Source organism: Equus asinus, chromosome 11, assembly GCF_041296235.1.
Source record: "Equus asinus isolate D_3611 breed Donkey chromosome 11, EquAss-T2T_v2, whole genome shotgun sequence".
NCBI lineage: Eukaryota > Metazoa > Chordata > Mammalia > Perissodactyla > Equidae > Equus > Equus asinus.
Window position 1 is genome coordinate 19,800,197 of NC_091800.1, and position 18,743 is coordinate 19,818,939.

The 18,743-nt window shown below is 42.3% G+C and overlaps 1 protein-coding gene across 1 annotated transcript; it reads right to left on the minus strand.

The window, feature by feature from the left end:
• Positions 1-3,571: 3,571 nt before the first annotated feature.
• Positions 3,572-15,757, minus strand: STOML3 (stomatin like 3). The gene is made up of 8 exons (XM_014830416.3): positions 15,574-15,757; positions 14,550-14,632; positions 11,784-11,984; positions 11,630-11,702; positions 8,318-8,400; positions 6,606-6,809; positions 5,870-6,004; positions 3,572-4,550 (listed from the first exon to the last, which is right to left on the minus strand). Exons 1-8 carry the CDS (start codon positions 15,755-15,757, stop codon positions 4,326-4,328), a joined length of 1,188 nt encoding a protein of 395 aa, XP_014685902.1. The 3' UTR covers positions 3,572-4,325.
• Positions 15,758-18,743: the final 2,986 nt, after the last annotated feature.

Sequence of the window (18,743 nt, forward strand, 5' to 3'; positions counted from 1 at the left end):
ACCTATTTTGAGGAATTACTTCCCTTTTTCAAAGAAAACGTAAAAGCTTTCCAGTTAACCTTGGTAGAGAGCACCCCACGTCACAGTGTCTAGAAGAATACTTACTTATTGAGTACCCACTGTGTACCAGACTCTGTTTAGGTGCTAGCGATATAATAGTGATCAGAATAACAGCCCTGTTTATAAGGCCCTTACCTTCTGGAGACTTTATATCATAAAAGATTTGCTTTTGGTAAAGCAAATGAACATGGCTATGAAAGACATCTGAAAATTTGTAATTTCTTATTCCATAATCCAACGTGCCGTTACTAAAAAGAGATCCTTGAAAAGACATGCAAAATAGATATAAGTCCTGGTCTTGGGAGATGGAAAAGGTGCTCTTTTTAAAAGCTTTGCTAAGTCTCTACAGCAGATATTGTTGGTCCCCATGCATTCCCTTGACCTACCCAGAAGATCACTTGCAGATAGTACCTATAAATACCAAAGGCTTCCTGTGTCTCTCCGTGGGGCTTTCTCTGGCTGCGCTGCCTGCCAGGGAGTCAATGCCCCAGGGTGCTACCGTTGTTAAAGGATAAGTTTCCCAAAAAAAGGTAAAATAATGACTTTCATACAAAATAAAATGAACAAGGGTCAAAAATTTTATTTAAATCACTATTTGATGAGGGAACTAATAAGATGTTCCAACTGGTTCAAAGGAGAACTCAAAGTGCCACGCATATGTGTGAAGACAAAGAATCTGAGGTGAATTTATAAACAGATGCAAACTGGTCAATATCCACAGGGCTATAGTCAATTGCATTCACTGCATGTCTATGGATAAGAATTATCTGCATCACTATCTATTTTCTACAACTTAGACTCATAAAATAACTCAAGGACCATCATAGACAGAGATGGCCTGGATCAATGAGCTAGGTGAAACATCCACTAATCTTTTTTGCCCAGTTCAAACATTCACAATTTTTTCTGACGTTCTCAACCAATGAGGGATAGGATTTGGTGGTTATATGTCACAGCATCCTTGTCCTTCAATGAGATAATTCTGAGATGTGAACCCCAGTGGCCCACAGCAGTAAATTATTTGTTAACAAAAGTTTAATTGGCTTACCTCCCTTTGCTAGCTCACTTCATTCCCTCAGAGTACTTCCTGGAATAGGCTCTCCAATAAATTACTTAGACCCAATCCTTGTGTCATGGCCTGCTTTTGAGGGAACCTAAACTAAAACAGGTTCCCAGTTTGTGCATTTAATCACAGTTCATAGGTTGAGAGAGATTTTTGTCTTCAGAATCTCAACAAGTGGGACATAGGAGGTTCCATGAAAGAATCAGCCCACCTGCCCTCCTGGATCTGGAAGCTTACCCCAACTGACCAGCAAGTTTCCTAACAAAGAGCATTAAACAAAGCTAACTCAGGACAATACTAAGCTTGTCTATGTGTATTGGGAACATCGAGGTCCTTGGAACACCGAGGTCAGTATGGAAACTTGTAGGATTCATAGGTGTACCAACAGTATCTAGTTTGTTTGGACATTTGCTGTTACTTCTGCTTCTGCTGCTACTGGTCCACTTCCACCAACATGTCAAGCCTAGGAGTAGAAGGTCATGATATCCATGCACAGACCTGAGACAAGGAGGCTGTACATTAACGTGTGAAAGTATATTTCCCTGGGCCATACCTCAGAGAAGGAAAGGAAGCAAATTTTGTCCTGATAAAAAGTCTAAAACATCTTTTAATTTTTAAATTGTGTTGACTACCATGAGTGGGTTGGCAAGATATGAGCCATGTAGATTCCATTTTTGGACCCAGAAGGCCTACCCGGAAACTTTCATCTCTGAATTCCATGTTAGATGTTAAATGATGGTCCTTTAAAAGCAGAAAAATCCCATACTAATAAGGAGTTAGCAACCGAATTCTGAGGAACCTTCTAGTTTGTAAATACAATCAATATCATCCCTTTATCTGCCCAATCTAAAAGAAGCAAAAACACAAAGTTCATTTCTGTTCTTCATGCTGGGAAAAAAAGTGAATATGGCTCAAAAGACCATGGTTATCTTGCTAATATCCCAAGAATAAAAATAACTTTAGTTAAGTTTTTTTAGGAATGCACAATATTTTGAAATATTGTGAATATTTGAATGCTGGAAGGGGTGCACTAATTTAAATCTCCTGGAGAACTTTCACACTATACCCCCCCCCCCAGCCCCAGAGAGTCTGGTATAGCTCTCACACCCCCATTCCCACCCCACAGGGTTGTGATTGGGCTGTGCATTTTGAAAAAGAACTTCCAGTGAGCGAGAGAATTAAGACCTCCAAGGAGAACCAAGGTTTAGAGTTTGCTGCACGATGACAGAAAAGATGTGCATTTTTAGGGCAACTACTGAAACCAAAAGAATGAATAATTGTGGAATTCTGGAACATGCTAGGAAGAGATTTTTGCAGTGAGCCAGCAAAATGTCCCTGTGCCAGTAGGGCTCTCTCCTCAGGTGGTCCTCAATGCCAGAGATGCCCTAGTCTGTGGTAAGTCTCTGCACCATAGTTTATAAGATGTAATGTCACCTGTTAATTGTCTACATGGTGTGACTTCATGGACTCAGATTCTGCTGATGTGGATGAGCTATGATAGGTTTCTGTCTGTCCTCAGTTCTTGTGAGAATGCAAGTATTGAGCTTATAAGGAAAAAATACGAACTTGAATGAGTTAAAAATGAATGCTAAAGTCATAGAATCAGTGGACAGTACTAAACAATTCATAAGCTGTGAATTGTCCAAAAATCACATCAAGTACGATATGGTTTCATGGAAAAAAAACCCGGATTGCAAAACCAAAGGCAGTATGACTCCCATTTTGCATTTATATGCAGATAATGTCTATGTGTTTACAGATATGCGTGAGAGGAGCACATGGAGGGCCCATGAGCAGAGATGGGCATATGTGTGTTGGGGAGGGGAATGTGAAGGTGAGGGTGTTACATGGGCAGTATGTGTGGCGTGTGAAAAGGAGCAGGAGGTGTGTGGGGAGTGTGTACAGACATGTGTGTGCAAGTTCTCACAGTCCTGGACACAGTGGAAACTATAGTGGGCATCCAGACTTCCAGAACCTAAAAGATAGGTATTGAAGGCAAAAAGGGAATGGAAGGGCTCTACCCACCCCCATGTCTGAACCTCCCCCAAGTAAAACAATGTGTAAGAGCAGAAACTTTGGAAGCGGAACCTGGTTTTAAATCCTAACCCAACATTCACTAGCTGAGGCATCTTGGACAGGTTATTTAACCCCTGGACATCACTTTCTCATCTGTAAAATAAGGAGACTTCTTAGCATCCATAAAGGGTTGAGCACAGTGTGACACATAGCAGACATTCAATAAGTGGTAACTTAAAAAAATTCTAGCCCGTTGCTCAAAATGGATCCCAAAAGAAAATTGCACCATGGCAACAGAATACTCTCCAAGAAAGCAACTTTTAAATAAGTCACATCCACATTCTACAGCTTCTTTATTTTTAACAGGGTTTTTCTTGGAGTGGGAGAACAGAGTTTACAAACAATTCTTGATTACTTATGGCTCTTGGGACTAAAAGTAGAGTGAAAACAAGCAATCCACAGAATGAGGTTCCCCACTGATTTCAACCTTTAACAAGCCTTCTCCCTTGTAAGCAGGTAAGCTGACTGGGGCTGGCGGCCTCCCCGTGTCTGGTCCCACCCCCTGACTGAGGTGCGGGAGGCTGAGAACTGGCCACCACGCCCAGCAGGCACAGCCTGGCAGGCGCAGCACAGCAGGAGTGCAAGTGCAACCGGCCCTGGGGTTGGTGCTAAGTCTGCCTGGAAGCCTCAGCACCTCTTTAGCCTTCAACATCAAAATCAATCATGATTTTAAGCATTGTGGGGTTTTCTTGTAATTATTGGAGATTTAGCAAATAATTAGTTTGGAATTATAAAGCAAATATTTAGCATAAATATGAGACTTATGTTACTTTACAAATCGTCTACAGAGCTTCTCAAAACTGTTAAAAAGTAATTCTGAAATCTTAGTCACAGTCACCCAAAGATTTCTTCCCCCTACAGCAAGAAAGTTCCCGCTATAAGTCAGGGACAATTACTAACTATCATAAGAATAATGCAAAGTTGTTAGTGTTCTTAAAAACAAAAGTAATACACAGCTCTCTTCTTTGCTTTACTTTTTTATCAGCCTATATAGCATTTCCCTGCTAATGCTATTCCCGCTGCGGAGTTACTCTGCTTGAATAGTGCTGAAACCCTCAACACTTCCAACTGCTGGGTGTTGCACAGCAAAGACTCCCTAAGTGATGCCTGGCTACCTCAGGAGGCCTCAGGCTCTGGGGGGAGCTTTCTGGGGACTCTCATAGCTGACACCGCCGATGCCCTCTAGTATATTCATGGGCAGAGGAAACACGATGGTGGAGTTCTTCTCAGTGGCTACGGTGGTTAAGGTTTGCAGGTAACGCAGTTGGAGGGCTATGGGGGACTCGGCCAGCACCATGGAGGCTGACTTCAGAGATTTGGAAGCATTCATTTCTCCTTCTGCTGCAAGGACCTAAAAAGACAGAAACGAAAGAGTTCAGAAGTCAAAGTTTACAACCATGACTCATGCTTTCTTTCTGCAGTCCAACCAAGACCTCTCTTCCAGCCCCGTCCCCTCTTTGCCGCACCTGTTTCATCTACTTACTTCTTTGGCAAGGATAAGAGTTGCACATCCTAATGTGATTAGAGAAATTTGAGGGGGTTGCAGGAAGCAGGGAGATTTGTTACAAATTACGACTCCTTAGATTTCATTTTCGAACAAAATAAAAGCGCCGTCTTTAACCCAGACGAACACAGGGCCCTCCACCCTAGCGACGCTCTTGAATTCCTTTCAGAGCCTCACCACCCACTGCATGAGTTTTTAGAGAAGTCTGAAATGCAAAGCCTCCTACTGGCTTTTTTCTGTCATTTTTACTTATCGTAGGAGAGTTTTTAATTTCATTCTGTTGCCAACTGAGTCTCATTCTTACAATGTAAGCATTGTCTCAAGTTCTCTCTGCTCTTGATTACAAGCAGCAGCAGGTGCCAGTCTGATAACGCTTGCTAGTTGGGAGTCTCTTAAGCACTCCGCTCCTCTTCCAGTTCTCTCACTGCCCGTGTGCAAAGCACCCTCCCATCTGTCATAGCTGAGTACACCGCTTGGAAGCTGCTGGAGCTTAGCAGATAAAACAGAGATGGATAAGGAATGAGCACAGGGGAAACCTTTATTGGCTCACAAGTAAGATTCTGAAGAGGGTACATGAAAGTCTTCTAGTCTTAATTGGTTTCTGATAATTCAGAAAACCCATCCACACAGGCATGAAGGCTATAGATCCCACAGATGCAAGAACACTTAAGGCCAGGGTGTTTGTAATTCTAGGCTGGATCGTATATAATCACCCCTCAATTCATCCAGTACACTTAACATATTAGAATGTTGATGCTCAAAAGACGAGCAGCAAGTTGGCTACACCAGGATCGCTGGCTTTATAAAATGCAGCGTCCTGGGCCCACTCGAGATGCTGCTCAAGGAGTCTGAGGTGAGGCCTGGGAATTGGTGGTTGCTGAGTTCAATTCTCTCTAGGAAACGCTGGTGGGCAGCCAGCGTTGGGACCTACCTTGCTAAGTCTCTGAGTAGGTTGCCAAGTGCCCCCTTGACCTAAGACCTGTTACCAAGCTTCCTCGAGGTACATCAAGCCGCCCATTACCTTTTAATTCAGGGGCAAATTCTCAGTAAAAACTGTGAAAAAGAAACCCTTTCTTATCAAAATAATTAAGGGGGCCTGCTCTTCCATTCAAGCTCTATCCTTGAGTGCTCCAAGGCGAGGCAGCAGTCAACAGAGTAGTCCTTACCCTGGCCCTGGCTTCCCGGGTGGCCTCGGCCTCGGCCGCCATGGACCTCTGCAGCTGTACAGGAATCCGGACATCTTTGATTTCCACTCGGGCCACCCGGATCCCCCACAGCTCGGTGGCATCATCAAGTATGGTCTGTTTCCAAATCAAAGGAAAGGACATTGATCAGATGACAGGTGATGTGATGTACATTTCTGATATGTCTCACATCTGCAAGGTAAATTCCTCTTCTCCTTCTCGTTTTATGTTCACAGCATTTGGAGTGAGACAGACAGTTTGGGAAAAGGAAGAGCATTTCTTATTGCTCACTTCCTGGAATTGAAGTGAATCCCAGGAAGGATTCAGGAACAAAACTCGATAGATCTTTTAGTGGATGGTCTCGCAGCAGGATTCACTCCTAAACTATCCCTAATGAAGTATATGCTATCTGTCGAGATTTGAGCAAACACCCCAAATTTTCTTGTCACTGACACCAAGCAGGCAGCAATGCATAGACTTCTCAGAAAGATCTGGATTTTGTCCTGGCTCTGCCATTTGCACCTGTGAATCATTGGGCCAGTTTACCTCTCTGAAGCCCATCTGTTTAGAGCAGTTGTATGAGTGTGTGAGTGTGTGTGTGTGTGCATGCACACATGCATGCACATGGCGGATGCTTTGAACTGCTGACTTTTGATAATCACTGAGTTAAAAAATGAATTAATTAAAGATGTAGGCTATTAGTTCTTGGTGTCTATACCTGAATGCTATGGGCGATCTCTTCTCTGCCAGCTAAGATTTGGGACAAGGTCTGCGTCCCCAAGACGTTTCTCAGAGTGGTCTGAGCCAGCAGAAACGTGGCTTGGTGGACATCGTTGACATTAGCCACGGCCGAGACAGCACTATAGATTCTGTAGTAGACGACTCCATCCACTTGAGTAGTCACAGAGTCTCTGGTGAGGATCTGGAGAGCAAGAACAGGGAAAATCACATGTTTATGACTTTTGCAACGATAGACAAAGTGTCAGCCAGCCTGAGAGCCTCTCCACAGGAGGACGGCATTAATGACAACTCATGCCAGCAGCCACCAAAAACCCGTCCTGGCTTGAATATAATCGTCCTAGTGGATAACAAAATTCCTACATATGTGCGGTCTGTACCTCTCAGCGTCGCTTCTTCTCAGGGAAGTCATATGTTCCGTAGGCAGAAGCCCCTGATTTGCCATAACGACAATAGGCACTTTCGTTTCAAAACATCTCGGTAGAACCTGCTGGAATTCTACCTTCTAAACAGAGCTACCTCATTTGTTTTCCCTGTTAACCAAAATCTTTTTGGTTTTCAGTTTTTATCAGACTTGACAAACAGCAGTGCTGCATAGAAAACATAGATGGCACCAGAGATCATGCACTGTATTCAAATAAAGAAAAATCAGTTTAGCTTTATATAGGGGCTCTGCAGGAATCACTTTAAACAACACAGAGAGGAGCTTTGGAGCAAATGAGAAATTTCTGGTAGCAACCACAGGAGCAGAACCTAGAACTCCCTTCTCCTGCCTAGAACTGTCTATTAGGGAGCCAGAAAAAGCCCAGGATAGGTCACTGAGCCTCCCAAACTGTCTCATGGCTGGGGCTGAACCCCAAAGTAAGGACTTGGCAGTTCCCACCGGTGGCATGCAAGGCATCATTGTTGAGTCTTGATTGAGTTTACTGGACCAGAGAGAAGAAAATTAACATTTACTCACAAATGTTGATTTCCTTTCTTCTCATCACCTTTGCCCTCCCACATCCTAGGGCCTACTCACATGCTCTTTCTTCTTCCTGCAGCAGTTGGTTATCGGAGAGTGACATGATTATTAGTAACTGTTTCTCTCTCCTATTGCCCAGTTACTGTTTCTGTTCATTTATTTGCAATACTTTAAGAATTGAAAAGAATTGTTTGAAACGCAAATGTGGGTGGGCCCTGGACAGTGTCTGCTCTTTCCCCACAACCACCCTGCTTTCTTGCATCCAAACACAAAAAAAATTTAAGGCAGAGATGAGTGAAACAGATATTACTAAAAAATCTTCTGAGAAGGTGATGGGGAGGATAACACCGTAACTGACCACTGCCCTCCGCCAAATTAAACTCAGCTCTTCTGTGCAATGATTGATTTGGCTCTTCTGAGCATCTCTGCCCTTCTCCATCCCAGCTTCTCTGCCAGCTGAATCCCTCCTCTCTCCTCTCTCAGGCTTTCTCACACTCGGTCATTCCGTGTCTTCTAGCAACGCAGCCCTTGCCCTGGCTTCAATCTCACTTGACAAAACAAAGCCCAGTAGTTTGAGAAGCCACGTAGGCCTCCTGAAGCAGGGTTCTATGGAAATTCAGTTCATCCTCCCCCTTAGAGTTTACAAACATACTGTAAAATTTCAATTGTCCATGTAATGGGAAAGATGTTGGTCTTATTTCTAGTAACATATCTTTAACCAGTATTACCTCTTGTGGAGGAATGTTGCAAGTAACAGTTCGGAGGTCAACTTTGACAAACACATCTATGCAGGGCAGGACCAGAATCAAACCTATGAAAAAGAAAATGAGGGTTAAAATTTCACCTTATTGAAAGTAACTACAACAAATCATCTCCTAGCTATCAGAGACAATATTTTCATGGGACTATAGACGTTTCTCATATGATTTTCAATATGTACACCTACAACTTTGGGGAAAATTATTTCTTCCCATCTGTCAATGACTAAAGAAAAGTGGTTCCCTAGGAATTAAAATCCTTTGGTAAAAAGCTAAAGACTTTTGACATTTAATTTTTAGATTTGATTTGATTTGATTGATTGATTGATTGATTAAAGATTGGCACCTGAGCTAACAACTGTTGCCAATCTTCCTGTTATTTCCCCTGCTTTTGCTCCCCCAAACTCCCCTACTACATAGTTGTATATTTTTTAGTTGTGAGCCCTTCTAGTTATGGCATGTGAGACGCCACCTCAGCATGGTCTGACCAGCGGAGCCATGTCCGCGCCCAGGATCCGAACCAGCGAAACCCTGGTTGCCAAAGCGGATCGCGTACACTTAACCACTCAGCCACGTGGCCGGCCTCTAGATTTTATTCTCAAAATACTCAATCTAGGAGATGGCCCGGTGGTGTAGCGGTTAAGTTTGTGTGCACTGCTTCTGTGGCCTGGGGTTTGCCAATTCGAGTCCCAGGTGCAGATCTAGCACTGCTTATCAAGCCATGCTGTGGCAGGCGTCCCACATATGAAATAGAAGAAGATGGACACAGACGTTAGCTCAGGGCCAATCTTCCTCAGCAAAAAGAGCAGGATTGGCAGCAGATGTTGGGTCAGGGCTAATCTTCCAAATAAATAAAATAAATAAATAAATAAAATACTCAATCTACTTCTATCTAAGTGTTGAATTTAACATTAATTTAAAAGGATATTTTGGAAATTAGTTTCCCTGTATTAAATGTCTCTGTATAAACGATTGAGTAATAGATTTTTGACCTTGAAAATCAGTGCCTGTCAACATTCATTCCTCTACAGTAGTACTGAAGGAATGTTAGAATTAAAATCTTCCCAGGATTTCAGATTCCCTAAAACCACTATATTGTGGAACTTATAGTTTCTCCATAGCTGTCTTCTAGTTCAAATACAATGGCACTCTCCAGTTGTAAGTACTTTTATTTCCCTCTGAGTTGGGAAGTATTTGGATTGGGCTGGGTGGGGGAAGGATGGGGATAAGAAAAGTCGTCTGAGGAGCCTATGACTCCTTAGCACTCCCCTGGTGAATGATCTCTCCAGCGAGAGTTACCAAGATTAGAACCACAAGGCATGGCAGCAAGAAAAGGACACCACTCCATTTTCATTCACCAGAAAGACTTTATGCTATTGTTATTATTTTCAAAGAAGAAATAAGTTTCTAGGTTGAGTACCCTGCAAAGGCTGGTAGCATCAACAGAAAACACTGCTAAGGGGCTTTCTTTGTTTTGGTCTCTAAACCTTTCTGAGACTTGTGGTGAGAATTACTGCCTAATTTACTTCCTTTTTCAGTGCCAGGTCACTGGTTAACGTCACGGCCCCGAGAACTAGAGAGAGTTAAGTCCCAGCCCTACCACTTACTAGCTTGTGACCTGGGAACATTCACCTAACTTTCTGAGCTTTAGTTACCTAACATATATACATATGTAAGATGGTAGTGAAGATTAAGCTTGATTCAACATGATAATGAAATAAAGTACTTAACACTGAGCCAGGTATGTATGAAGTGCTCCAGAAGTGGCAGCCCTTATTATTAATACTTTTATTATTAAACAATAATTTACTATTTAGTAAAGTGGAGAGATTTTCCATTAGCAATTTGGCTTGTTTCCCTCTGGGTTTGTGACATTCTGAGGTAACTCATTAGCCCCAGAGACACGTATGACGAGAGTAGTTATCCTGGGACATTTAGTGGAAAAATCTTCTGGGAAAATTCATTTAAAAGAGATAAATTTTTCTCTAGAGTCCTCCAGGTTATGGCTCTTCTACTTCTCCCAAATCCGATTTTATTCTCATTTATAGTCTTAGCCCCACCAGATGCAACATAACCAGGGAGAGGTCAATCTTGTCTGTTATACCTCAGTTGGATGATTCTAACACTCCTGTTTTGACAAACTCCTAAGAGCATCCATAATAAGTCCCGTCTGGCTTCTTTCTCTTAGATCCTTTACGAAATTGCACAAGTAGGATTATATGACTTGAAATGGCCAAGCCTCTTTCACAAGCTTCTCCTTTGAAGACTCTCACTTATTTTTTTTATGTCACAGATATCTGAGTGCCTGCCACCGTGCACGGCCAAGTGCAGCACAGACAGACAGTTCCAGTGTGTAAGAAAGTTCCTGCTCCCAGAGGTCTGACTGTCCATGGGCAGGAGAATGATTTTACGCAAACATTTCACAATAAGGGGCAGAAAATAAGTGTTATTAGAGAAGCATAGCTAATAACTGTCGTTTTTCATGTGTCTTCTAAGATGATGTTTTTGACAGCCTGTCTTTTCAAGAATATCAGAATTTATCATATGAAATTACCATTTTTATCAGTCAAAAACAAATGTAAGCTATTTCATATAGTTCAACTAAATATATACCCTCAGGTTATGGGTATTAAGTCAATAGCTTACTTCTAGGGAGTTTTAGCCCCTGAATCCACTGCACCCCCCAAAAAAATCCCATCCTTTTACAACATAAACAGTTTGGGACATTTTTCATTCTAAGTTTGTGAAGAAAGGACGGAAATAAACACTACGTTTGACAGACAAGTTGTACAATGGCTTCCAGCTCTGTTTCCATTAATCTACTTGCCAGGAGAGGAAATTACCTTTCACTTTTCCATTAGCTCTTTTCAAAGAGTGAGAATCAACAACCACCTCCTTGAATACTCTCCCTGAGTAACTTAATCACCTCCCTCGGCCATTTACTCCCTCCCCTCATTCTTCTGTCATTCTCTTAGTGGCCCAGGCAATAAGCGACATCCAGCAATGTAACCAGAGTCATTCTTTGCTCACATTCACTGAAACTCTCAGAAGGAGTGTTAGGAAACGGTCCAGATTTCCTAACTCTCCAACTACTGGTCTAGCGGTCACTCCCGTTAACTTGCGTAAGAGGACAGCATCCTTCAATTGTACAGAAAGGCGAGGGATCCAGCTTCCTGTGAGTTTTTATTGTGTCTCAATAGGCACTGCGAGGGAAAATATTGCTGGCAAGAGGAGTAGTAGGAGGTGCCCATGATCTTTGTCGGGGCAGCGCTGGTGTCCTACCTGGCCCTTTGGCTTTGTCAGCTTGGATGCGTCCCAGTCGGAATACAACAGCACGTTCATACTCCTTAATGATCTAAGAGATGAAGGGAGAGCGTTTAGTCTTAATGGCTCATCAGCTCCTATAGAGAGCCCAATTTATTTCCCAGGGTATTACCTTCAAGCACATCCATATGGAGACAGGGAAGGTAATGATCATCAGCAGCAAAGAAAGGAAAAACAGGATCCAGCCACACACACCAAGCTGTTTACTGTTGATGCCTAGGAAATGAGAAGGAATCAGCCTGTCAGTGATGGGGCTCTTACAACAGGCATCCAGTCGTGTGGGTGAGGAAACCACCCAGAGGGCTGGCCAAGCCTGAAGGGACAGGAAGCAACCTAAATCCACACATACCCATGAATGCAGGAAACATGCACACACACACAAACAAAAAATATTCATTCAAGGTTTTAGATTAAAATAAACCTGTCCCTTCCAAGGAGAGTCTCATAGCAATCGACAATAATAACTGCCATTACATGCCATGGTTTATTATTCTCAAAATATATAAAACAGTGTTACTCAGAGTGTGATCCATCGACTACCCACATCAGAATCATCAAGGTGCCATTTTAAAAGGCAGATCCCTGGGCCTGCAGAATGCTCCAGGTGAAATTCAAGGCAACCTCTGAGGTAGAGAGGTAAGTACTATTATCCCTAAAGGGAGACACTGTGGCAGAAGGAAAAACATTCTGAAGCGTCTTTAGGTATGAGTTTCTATGAGAGCTCCCTTACTTACCAATGCTGTGGCCTCAGGTAAGCCACTCAGTCTTTCTGAGCCTCCATTTCTTTGTCTGTAGGAGGGGGTTGAAATTACCTACCTTGAAGTGTTTGATGAGGATTAAATGAAATTATTTTTATTTGACACTTGGCCCAGACATCAACATCTGCATTAGTCAATGTGTATTACTACTGTTATTCCAGTTTACAGATTGATAGATATTACAGAGACTTGCCAGACGTTGATACTTTACATTTCTGACTTTTCATGGAGTTTTGTTACATTGGCTCATTACCTTAGATGTCTTTTTGCTAATCACATATTACGTTAACAGGGACATTTTGCCTTAATGAGTATTGCCTTGCAATAACATGGGACTAAGTTCAAATCAAGTCTCAAATCTTGGAATTCTTGTTTGTAAAATATGCAGGTCTGGCCGACCCTGTTACTTTAGAATTTGTTATATTCACTATTTCACCTTCTTTTTAAACCTTGTTCATTTCGTTCTCTTCTCCTTGACAACCACCCCATCCTCCCCACTAGACTTCCTCCAGTTGATTCACCTTCTCCACACAAGCACTGGAGCTAATTGTATTTACTAGACATCTCCCAGATCATCCCACAAACACCTTAGGCTCTATCTCAGTGAATGCCTTAACCATCCACGCTCTTGTCCAGGTTAGAGACACAGGGCCATCACTGCCTCCTCCCTACCCAACTGCAGAAGTCACGAAGTCTAACCAATACCACCTCAAATCCATCCTTACTTATCCATTTTACTGCTACTGACTTGGTGGTGCCCAGCCTATAAATTTATGAATATTTAGGAGGGTTCTAGGAAACAACAAACAATGCTGTGATGAATGAGTTTTAGTGTGTGTTTTTGTGCACTTGCATAGGATAAATTCTTAGCAGTGGAAGTGTTAGGTCCAAGGGATTAGTATTTATAATTTCGATAGACGGTAAATACCCTCCAAAGGTTTTGTACCAAACTCCACCGTTGCCAACAGTCCACTGTGACACTGTGCCTATTCACAAGCCCTGTCCTCACTAGACATGTCCGGTCTTCTCAGTTGTGACATTCTGACAGATGAAAAGTATCTAAGTTTTAGATACATACTTAGTATTAAAAACTTTTGTGTGCAAATGTCCTTTTATAGGCTCTAAATACACATAAAGATATACTCAATAACAATAAGGGCTTGTCTGCATACACTAAAGTTTAAAGTCCTAAAATATCACCTTCCAAACCCTTGGACCACATTGAGATGGATCAAACTATCGCTTTGCGGAGTGGAAAGGCGTTTTGTGCATTCTCGTAGAATGTTTGTTGTATTTTACTTATTAGTGCTTTATTATTATTATTAATGACACAGCCTGTATATGTACATTCTCATTGCAAAAAGAAAAATATGCCCAAGCCATACAGATAAAACGAAAGTCCCCTCAACCATCCTCTCCTCAGTTCACTTTTATCTAGCAAGCTTCCATAGTAATCAATATATTAGCAATATATATAACATGTATTATCAATATATATCAATAGTTATCTGTACTTCCTTATAGAGTCATTCCTATGTATTTAAATGTATGTATCTACAATCAGAAAAATTTTGGTTTAGATTTGAGATTATATGAGAAATGGCATCACACTGTATCTAAGTTTCTACTTCTTTCTTAACTGAATATATCTTGGAGATATTTCTGTGCCATTATGTACATCTACCTCATTCCTCTTAACAGTAGTCTACTATTCCATCCTAAACCTGCCTCTCAGTTTACTTAGCTGTTCTCCTGTCGAGCGACATTAAGATTACTGGCAATTTTGCCCTTTACAAACGAGGCTGCAATACTGTGCTGGTACACGCCTCTCCGGAACAACTTGCTCTTTCCTGGAATCTTGATAAAAGCACTGAGAAGGTAGCATAGTTCCTGCCACCTTTGGTGTGTTCCCTCCCTGCTGAGACTGCAGTATGTCGTATTCAGGAGCCTCGAGGTGCTCCAGGCTGTGACTTTAGCAATGCAGGGCACACAGGCAGCTGGGAATCTAACAAGCATAACCAGCTATGTTTTAGGCCCTGAGCAAGCCCTAGACATTTCCAGAGTAGCTACAGCCTTAACACCAAGCTGCATAAGCAAGTGTTTGTCACATAGAAAATTACCCTGACCTGCAGGAGCTCCTCGGGGGTCCCATCAAGGCCTTGCATCATTAATGCAAGCGAGGCTCTGTTAGGTACTAAATGTTCTGAGGGAGAGAGGAGATGAGGACGTGATTAATCTTCCAAGATTTACACCTGAGCATTAGAATGACCCAGGCCACTGCTGCGGGGAGAATTGTGGAGCCTGTGGGATGTCATTAGTTGCCACTTAAAGTGAGGCTGTGAGCACTGTTGTCAGCTTCCCCGCAGGGCTCCAGCAGCTCAGCCTGAGAGCTGCGCAGTGGGGGAAGCATAAAGGCTGCTTTTGCAGCTTCCAGCAGAGCAAATCTTTCAGCCAGCCTTCCCCCACCCCACCCCCTCCCACAGTGAAAACCGGGATGCTGTGCTGAGAAGTGGATTTGAGGATTACAATTCTGACTGAAAGGACATGCAGGGATTGTATTACAAAGGATCTTCGGAAATCTTCCATACCACCTGTGCTTCAACCTACACAGGCCTCCTGCCAGAGCATTTCCTTGAGGCTGAGGGGATGGTGGAAGGAAAAGGGGCCAACAAGCTCTCTGTTAGCCACTAAGCACTGAGCACATCTAATCATCTCCTGCTTTGTCCAAATCCATAGATGTGCAATTTCTGTGGGTAATTATCCCAATGTCATAAAGCCATCATCATACGCTTACTTCCTCGTGGGCAACTGGATTTTGCCACCCCACAACAAATTGACCCAGCTTTCTCATTCATCCATTTAACAAATATTTTACCAGTTGTATGCCTGGCACTGTGCTAGAGCTGAGGATACAAAGAAGAATAAGACGAGGAATTTCTCATCAAGAGTTCAAGTCTAGAGGGGAATGAGCCCATAGGGACGGGTGGTCAGTGCTCTGCTGTGTGGTCAGTGCTTCCTTCCAGGAAGTGTACAGCTGGTGATATAAGCGGAGATTCCCGCTTGCATGTGGCTGTGACAAAGAACAGCAGAATGTTTAGTCAACATCTTTCCCTCGATCAGCAAAGAAAAAGGTAGAGCCATCACCCACAGAAGCTGAGGCCCAGTGCTGCTGACGCTGGGAGAAGGACTTTGGGACTTCAGAGCTCACCAAGGCCAACCCTTCATTTTGCAGCCAGAAAGCTTCCTGGTTAGTGTTGTCATCATCATCATTTAATCTCTCCTTAAGTAAGGTGGTACCCACCAGTTCCACAAACTGACAGTAATTCATGTCTACCTTTATTGACTTCAGCAGTAAAGCAAAACCAAGTTTCACTTGTAGACGTGTGCCTCTGGAGCTTTGTTCTTGGCTCTTATACACAGTTCAGAGCACCAGTGGAGACATGAACATCCTTTCAGATTAGGGATAAACACTCCAGGCAAGACTGATAACTTTGTGTGAGGCCAGGAAGGAGAGGAGAATATTCCAAATCACTGGCCCCACTTAGATGGTGTTGGAAGTGGAAATGAATTTTAGTAAATAAAAAAACAGGCCATGTGACTTGGTTGCCTACTTCACGACTTTGGCTTGGTTAACAGTATTTAACTATTAGATCAATACTATGTGCAACCCTTGCCCACAGATCTCTGTTACTGTAAATAACCATTTCCTCCCTAAGCAGAAATAGCCACTTAGGTCCTACGACATTCTAAAAACACCAAAACAGAATGATGCATGTTACACATTGGGGAAATGAAAATTAAAACCACGATGAGATAATAATACATGGCTTCCAGAATGCAAACATTAAAGACTGACAATAGCACATTTTAGCAAGGTGGTTGAGCAATTGGAGCTCTCACGTGTGTAAACTGATATAATCACCTTGAAAAACTATTTGGACATATCTACTGAAGCTAACACACACTTACTTTATGACTCAGTGTTCAACTTCTAAGTAATGCCTGAGAGAAATGGGTGCTGATTGCAGTGAAAAACATATTCAAGAATGTTCATTGAAATTTTATTCACAAAATCCAAGAAATGAAGGACCTCTCAAAACTATCAACAGGAGAATGAATAAATAAAGTTGTGGTATGTTCATACAAAGGAATATTACTAGAAAGAGAAAAGACGAGGCTACTGCCAGATGCAAAGTATGGATTAATCTCATAGAAAAAATATTGGGCAAAATAAGCCAGACACACACAAGAGTACATACTTTTTGATTCCATATCTAAGAGTACACATTGTATGATGTCACTTATATTGTATCACTTCACTCAAGAACAAGCAAAACTAATCTATTACATTTGAAGTCAGAGTAGTAGCTATCTCTGGGTAGTGGGGTTGCTGGTGTTGGATGTTATCCAGGAAGAGATGAGGGAACCTATTAGGGTGCTGAAAATGTCCCATATCTTGATCTGGGTGGTTACACAGACTTACACATATGGAGCCTGTGGAAATAAAAGAAGACCAACCAAATGAGAAAAGCAAAGGCTGTTTATTCTGAGTTTGCTGTAGCAAGGGAGTCATCCACCATCACCTGCATTTTGGTAGAGACACAAAGGCAGCAGAGGAGTGGGGAAGCTTTAGAGAAGAAAAGAGGAGACTCCAGGTGCGCCCTGTCTGGAGGCCGTGAGCCTAGGAGAGCTGTGGGCTAACTGGAAGCGGGGCATCCTATGTGATTGGTTAGTGTGCATTTGGGTGCTCTGACTGGTCCTAAGTTGGAAGCAGGGACAAAAAAATGAGGAAGCTGTTAGTTATGAATCAAGTCCTGGCCATTCTGGGCCGATAGTTACCAAAGTTATTGTTTACTTCCTGTATGGTTATTGGAGTTGACAATCTGGTTCTTCTTGCAAGTCTGACTTATTGCAGGCTGGCTTCTTCGGCTGGTTATTGTTGATAAGGGTTTGGTTTCTGTGGCTGGCTGCTGCAGGTTGTGCACCAAAGTTCTTTTTTTATATATGGTCCAGTCATTGTCTATTTGTATATTCAATCTTTCAAGCCAAACACTTAAGACTTGTGCATTTATTGTATCTTGTACCTCAATAAATAATTCAAATAAAGATAGGAGAATATAAGGTCAGGCTACTTCTGAGGATGGAAAAATCACTGTTTGCTCTGCATTCTCCGAAAGAAGAGGAGAGAAAGAATGGAAAACCTTCAGCAAAGGAAGCCTGTGGACAGACGAGACACAATGCTGAGCAGGGATGGAAAGTGCAGGCCCTGAGTCAAAGGGCCATACATTCTAATTGAGACACCTCCATTTGAGAGCTAGAGGACATCTGGCAAGTCACTTAACCTGCTTAAGTCTTATCTCCTCTTCTGTTAACACGATAATAACTAGTTATGAGGATTAAGTAAATTACGTGGAAAGGAATTGTTAGCCCTATCAGGAGGCCCTCTAGTCAGCCAAGCCACTGCCTAGGATTTTCCTAGAGCTGTATTTTGGTCAACACAGCCTAACAATTCCCTCGGCTGGATTAAATGTTAAATCAATTATTCTGACCCTAGGCCCCTGATTTCCCTTTTCTTAGAGCATTTTCTTTAGAACACTTATCCTTGTAGATTCTTTCTCTGCCTCTTTGAGATATAAATATTTTTTAAAGTCTTTTGCCAGTTTTATAATCCAGGACTATCTTCTCAAGGACCTGGCAACTATTCTTTTGAAATGTAATCATCAAAGAAGATAGCACTCCCATCTTCCACTCTCTGTGGGAGGGTAGGAGGCTAACTTCAGTGGGCACCTTGCTCCAAGTTGTAAAAATATCCCCACTCATAAAGATGTAAGTTTATTAGTAAACACAGATGGCCTATGACCACCCCCTAAGGTTCTCCAGCACTTTTCCACTAGCTCACTCCAGCCTTTAAAAACCCTAGACTGGTTTGTTTCAGTGGAGTTGGTTTAGATTGAGCTCTGGCCTCTCTCCTCTATTGCAATAGTTCTTGGCTAAAGTCTTTCTTAACTGTTTAACTTTGGTGCAATTTTTGCTGTGACTATTTACTCACTATTTTGTTTTATTTTAAATTTATTTTGCTTTTACCAGGTAGGATTCTAAATATCTGTTGTGGATATTCTGGTCCATCCAGATGATGGCTCCGCTATATGTGCAAGAACTACATTTTTAAGGAGAACATACAATAAAACCCTAACCCCTGAAGGTCTCTACCTCCTAAAGTAATCTAGCCGCTGACTTCATAAGTTCTTTAAGATAACTTTTAGAACCTTAAAAAAGAGAGAGAGGGATACTAGATCTTTGGTGCAAAACCACTA

Coding starts and splice junctions, on each gene's coding strand:
- STOML3 (XM_014830416.3), bottom strand. CDS start 15,757: ATGAATTACTGTCAGTTTGTGGAACTGGTGGGTACCACCTTACTTAAG. Junction 11,985..14,549: donor AGGAGCTCCTGCAGGTCAGG/GTAATTTTCTAT, acceptor CTGTCCCTTCAG/GCTTGGCCAGCCCTCTGGGT. Junction 8,401..11,629: donor TGACAAAGCCAAAGGGCCAG/GTAGGACACCAG, acceptor TCTTTTTCATAG/GTTTGATTCTGGTCCTGCCC.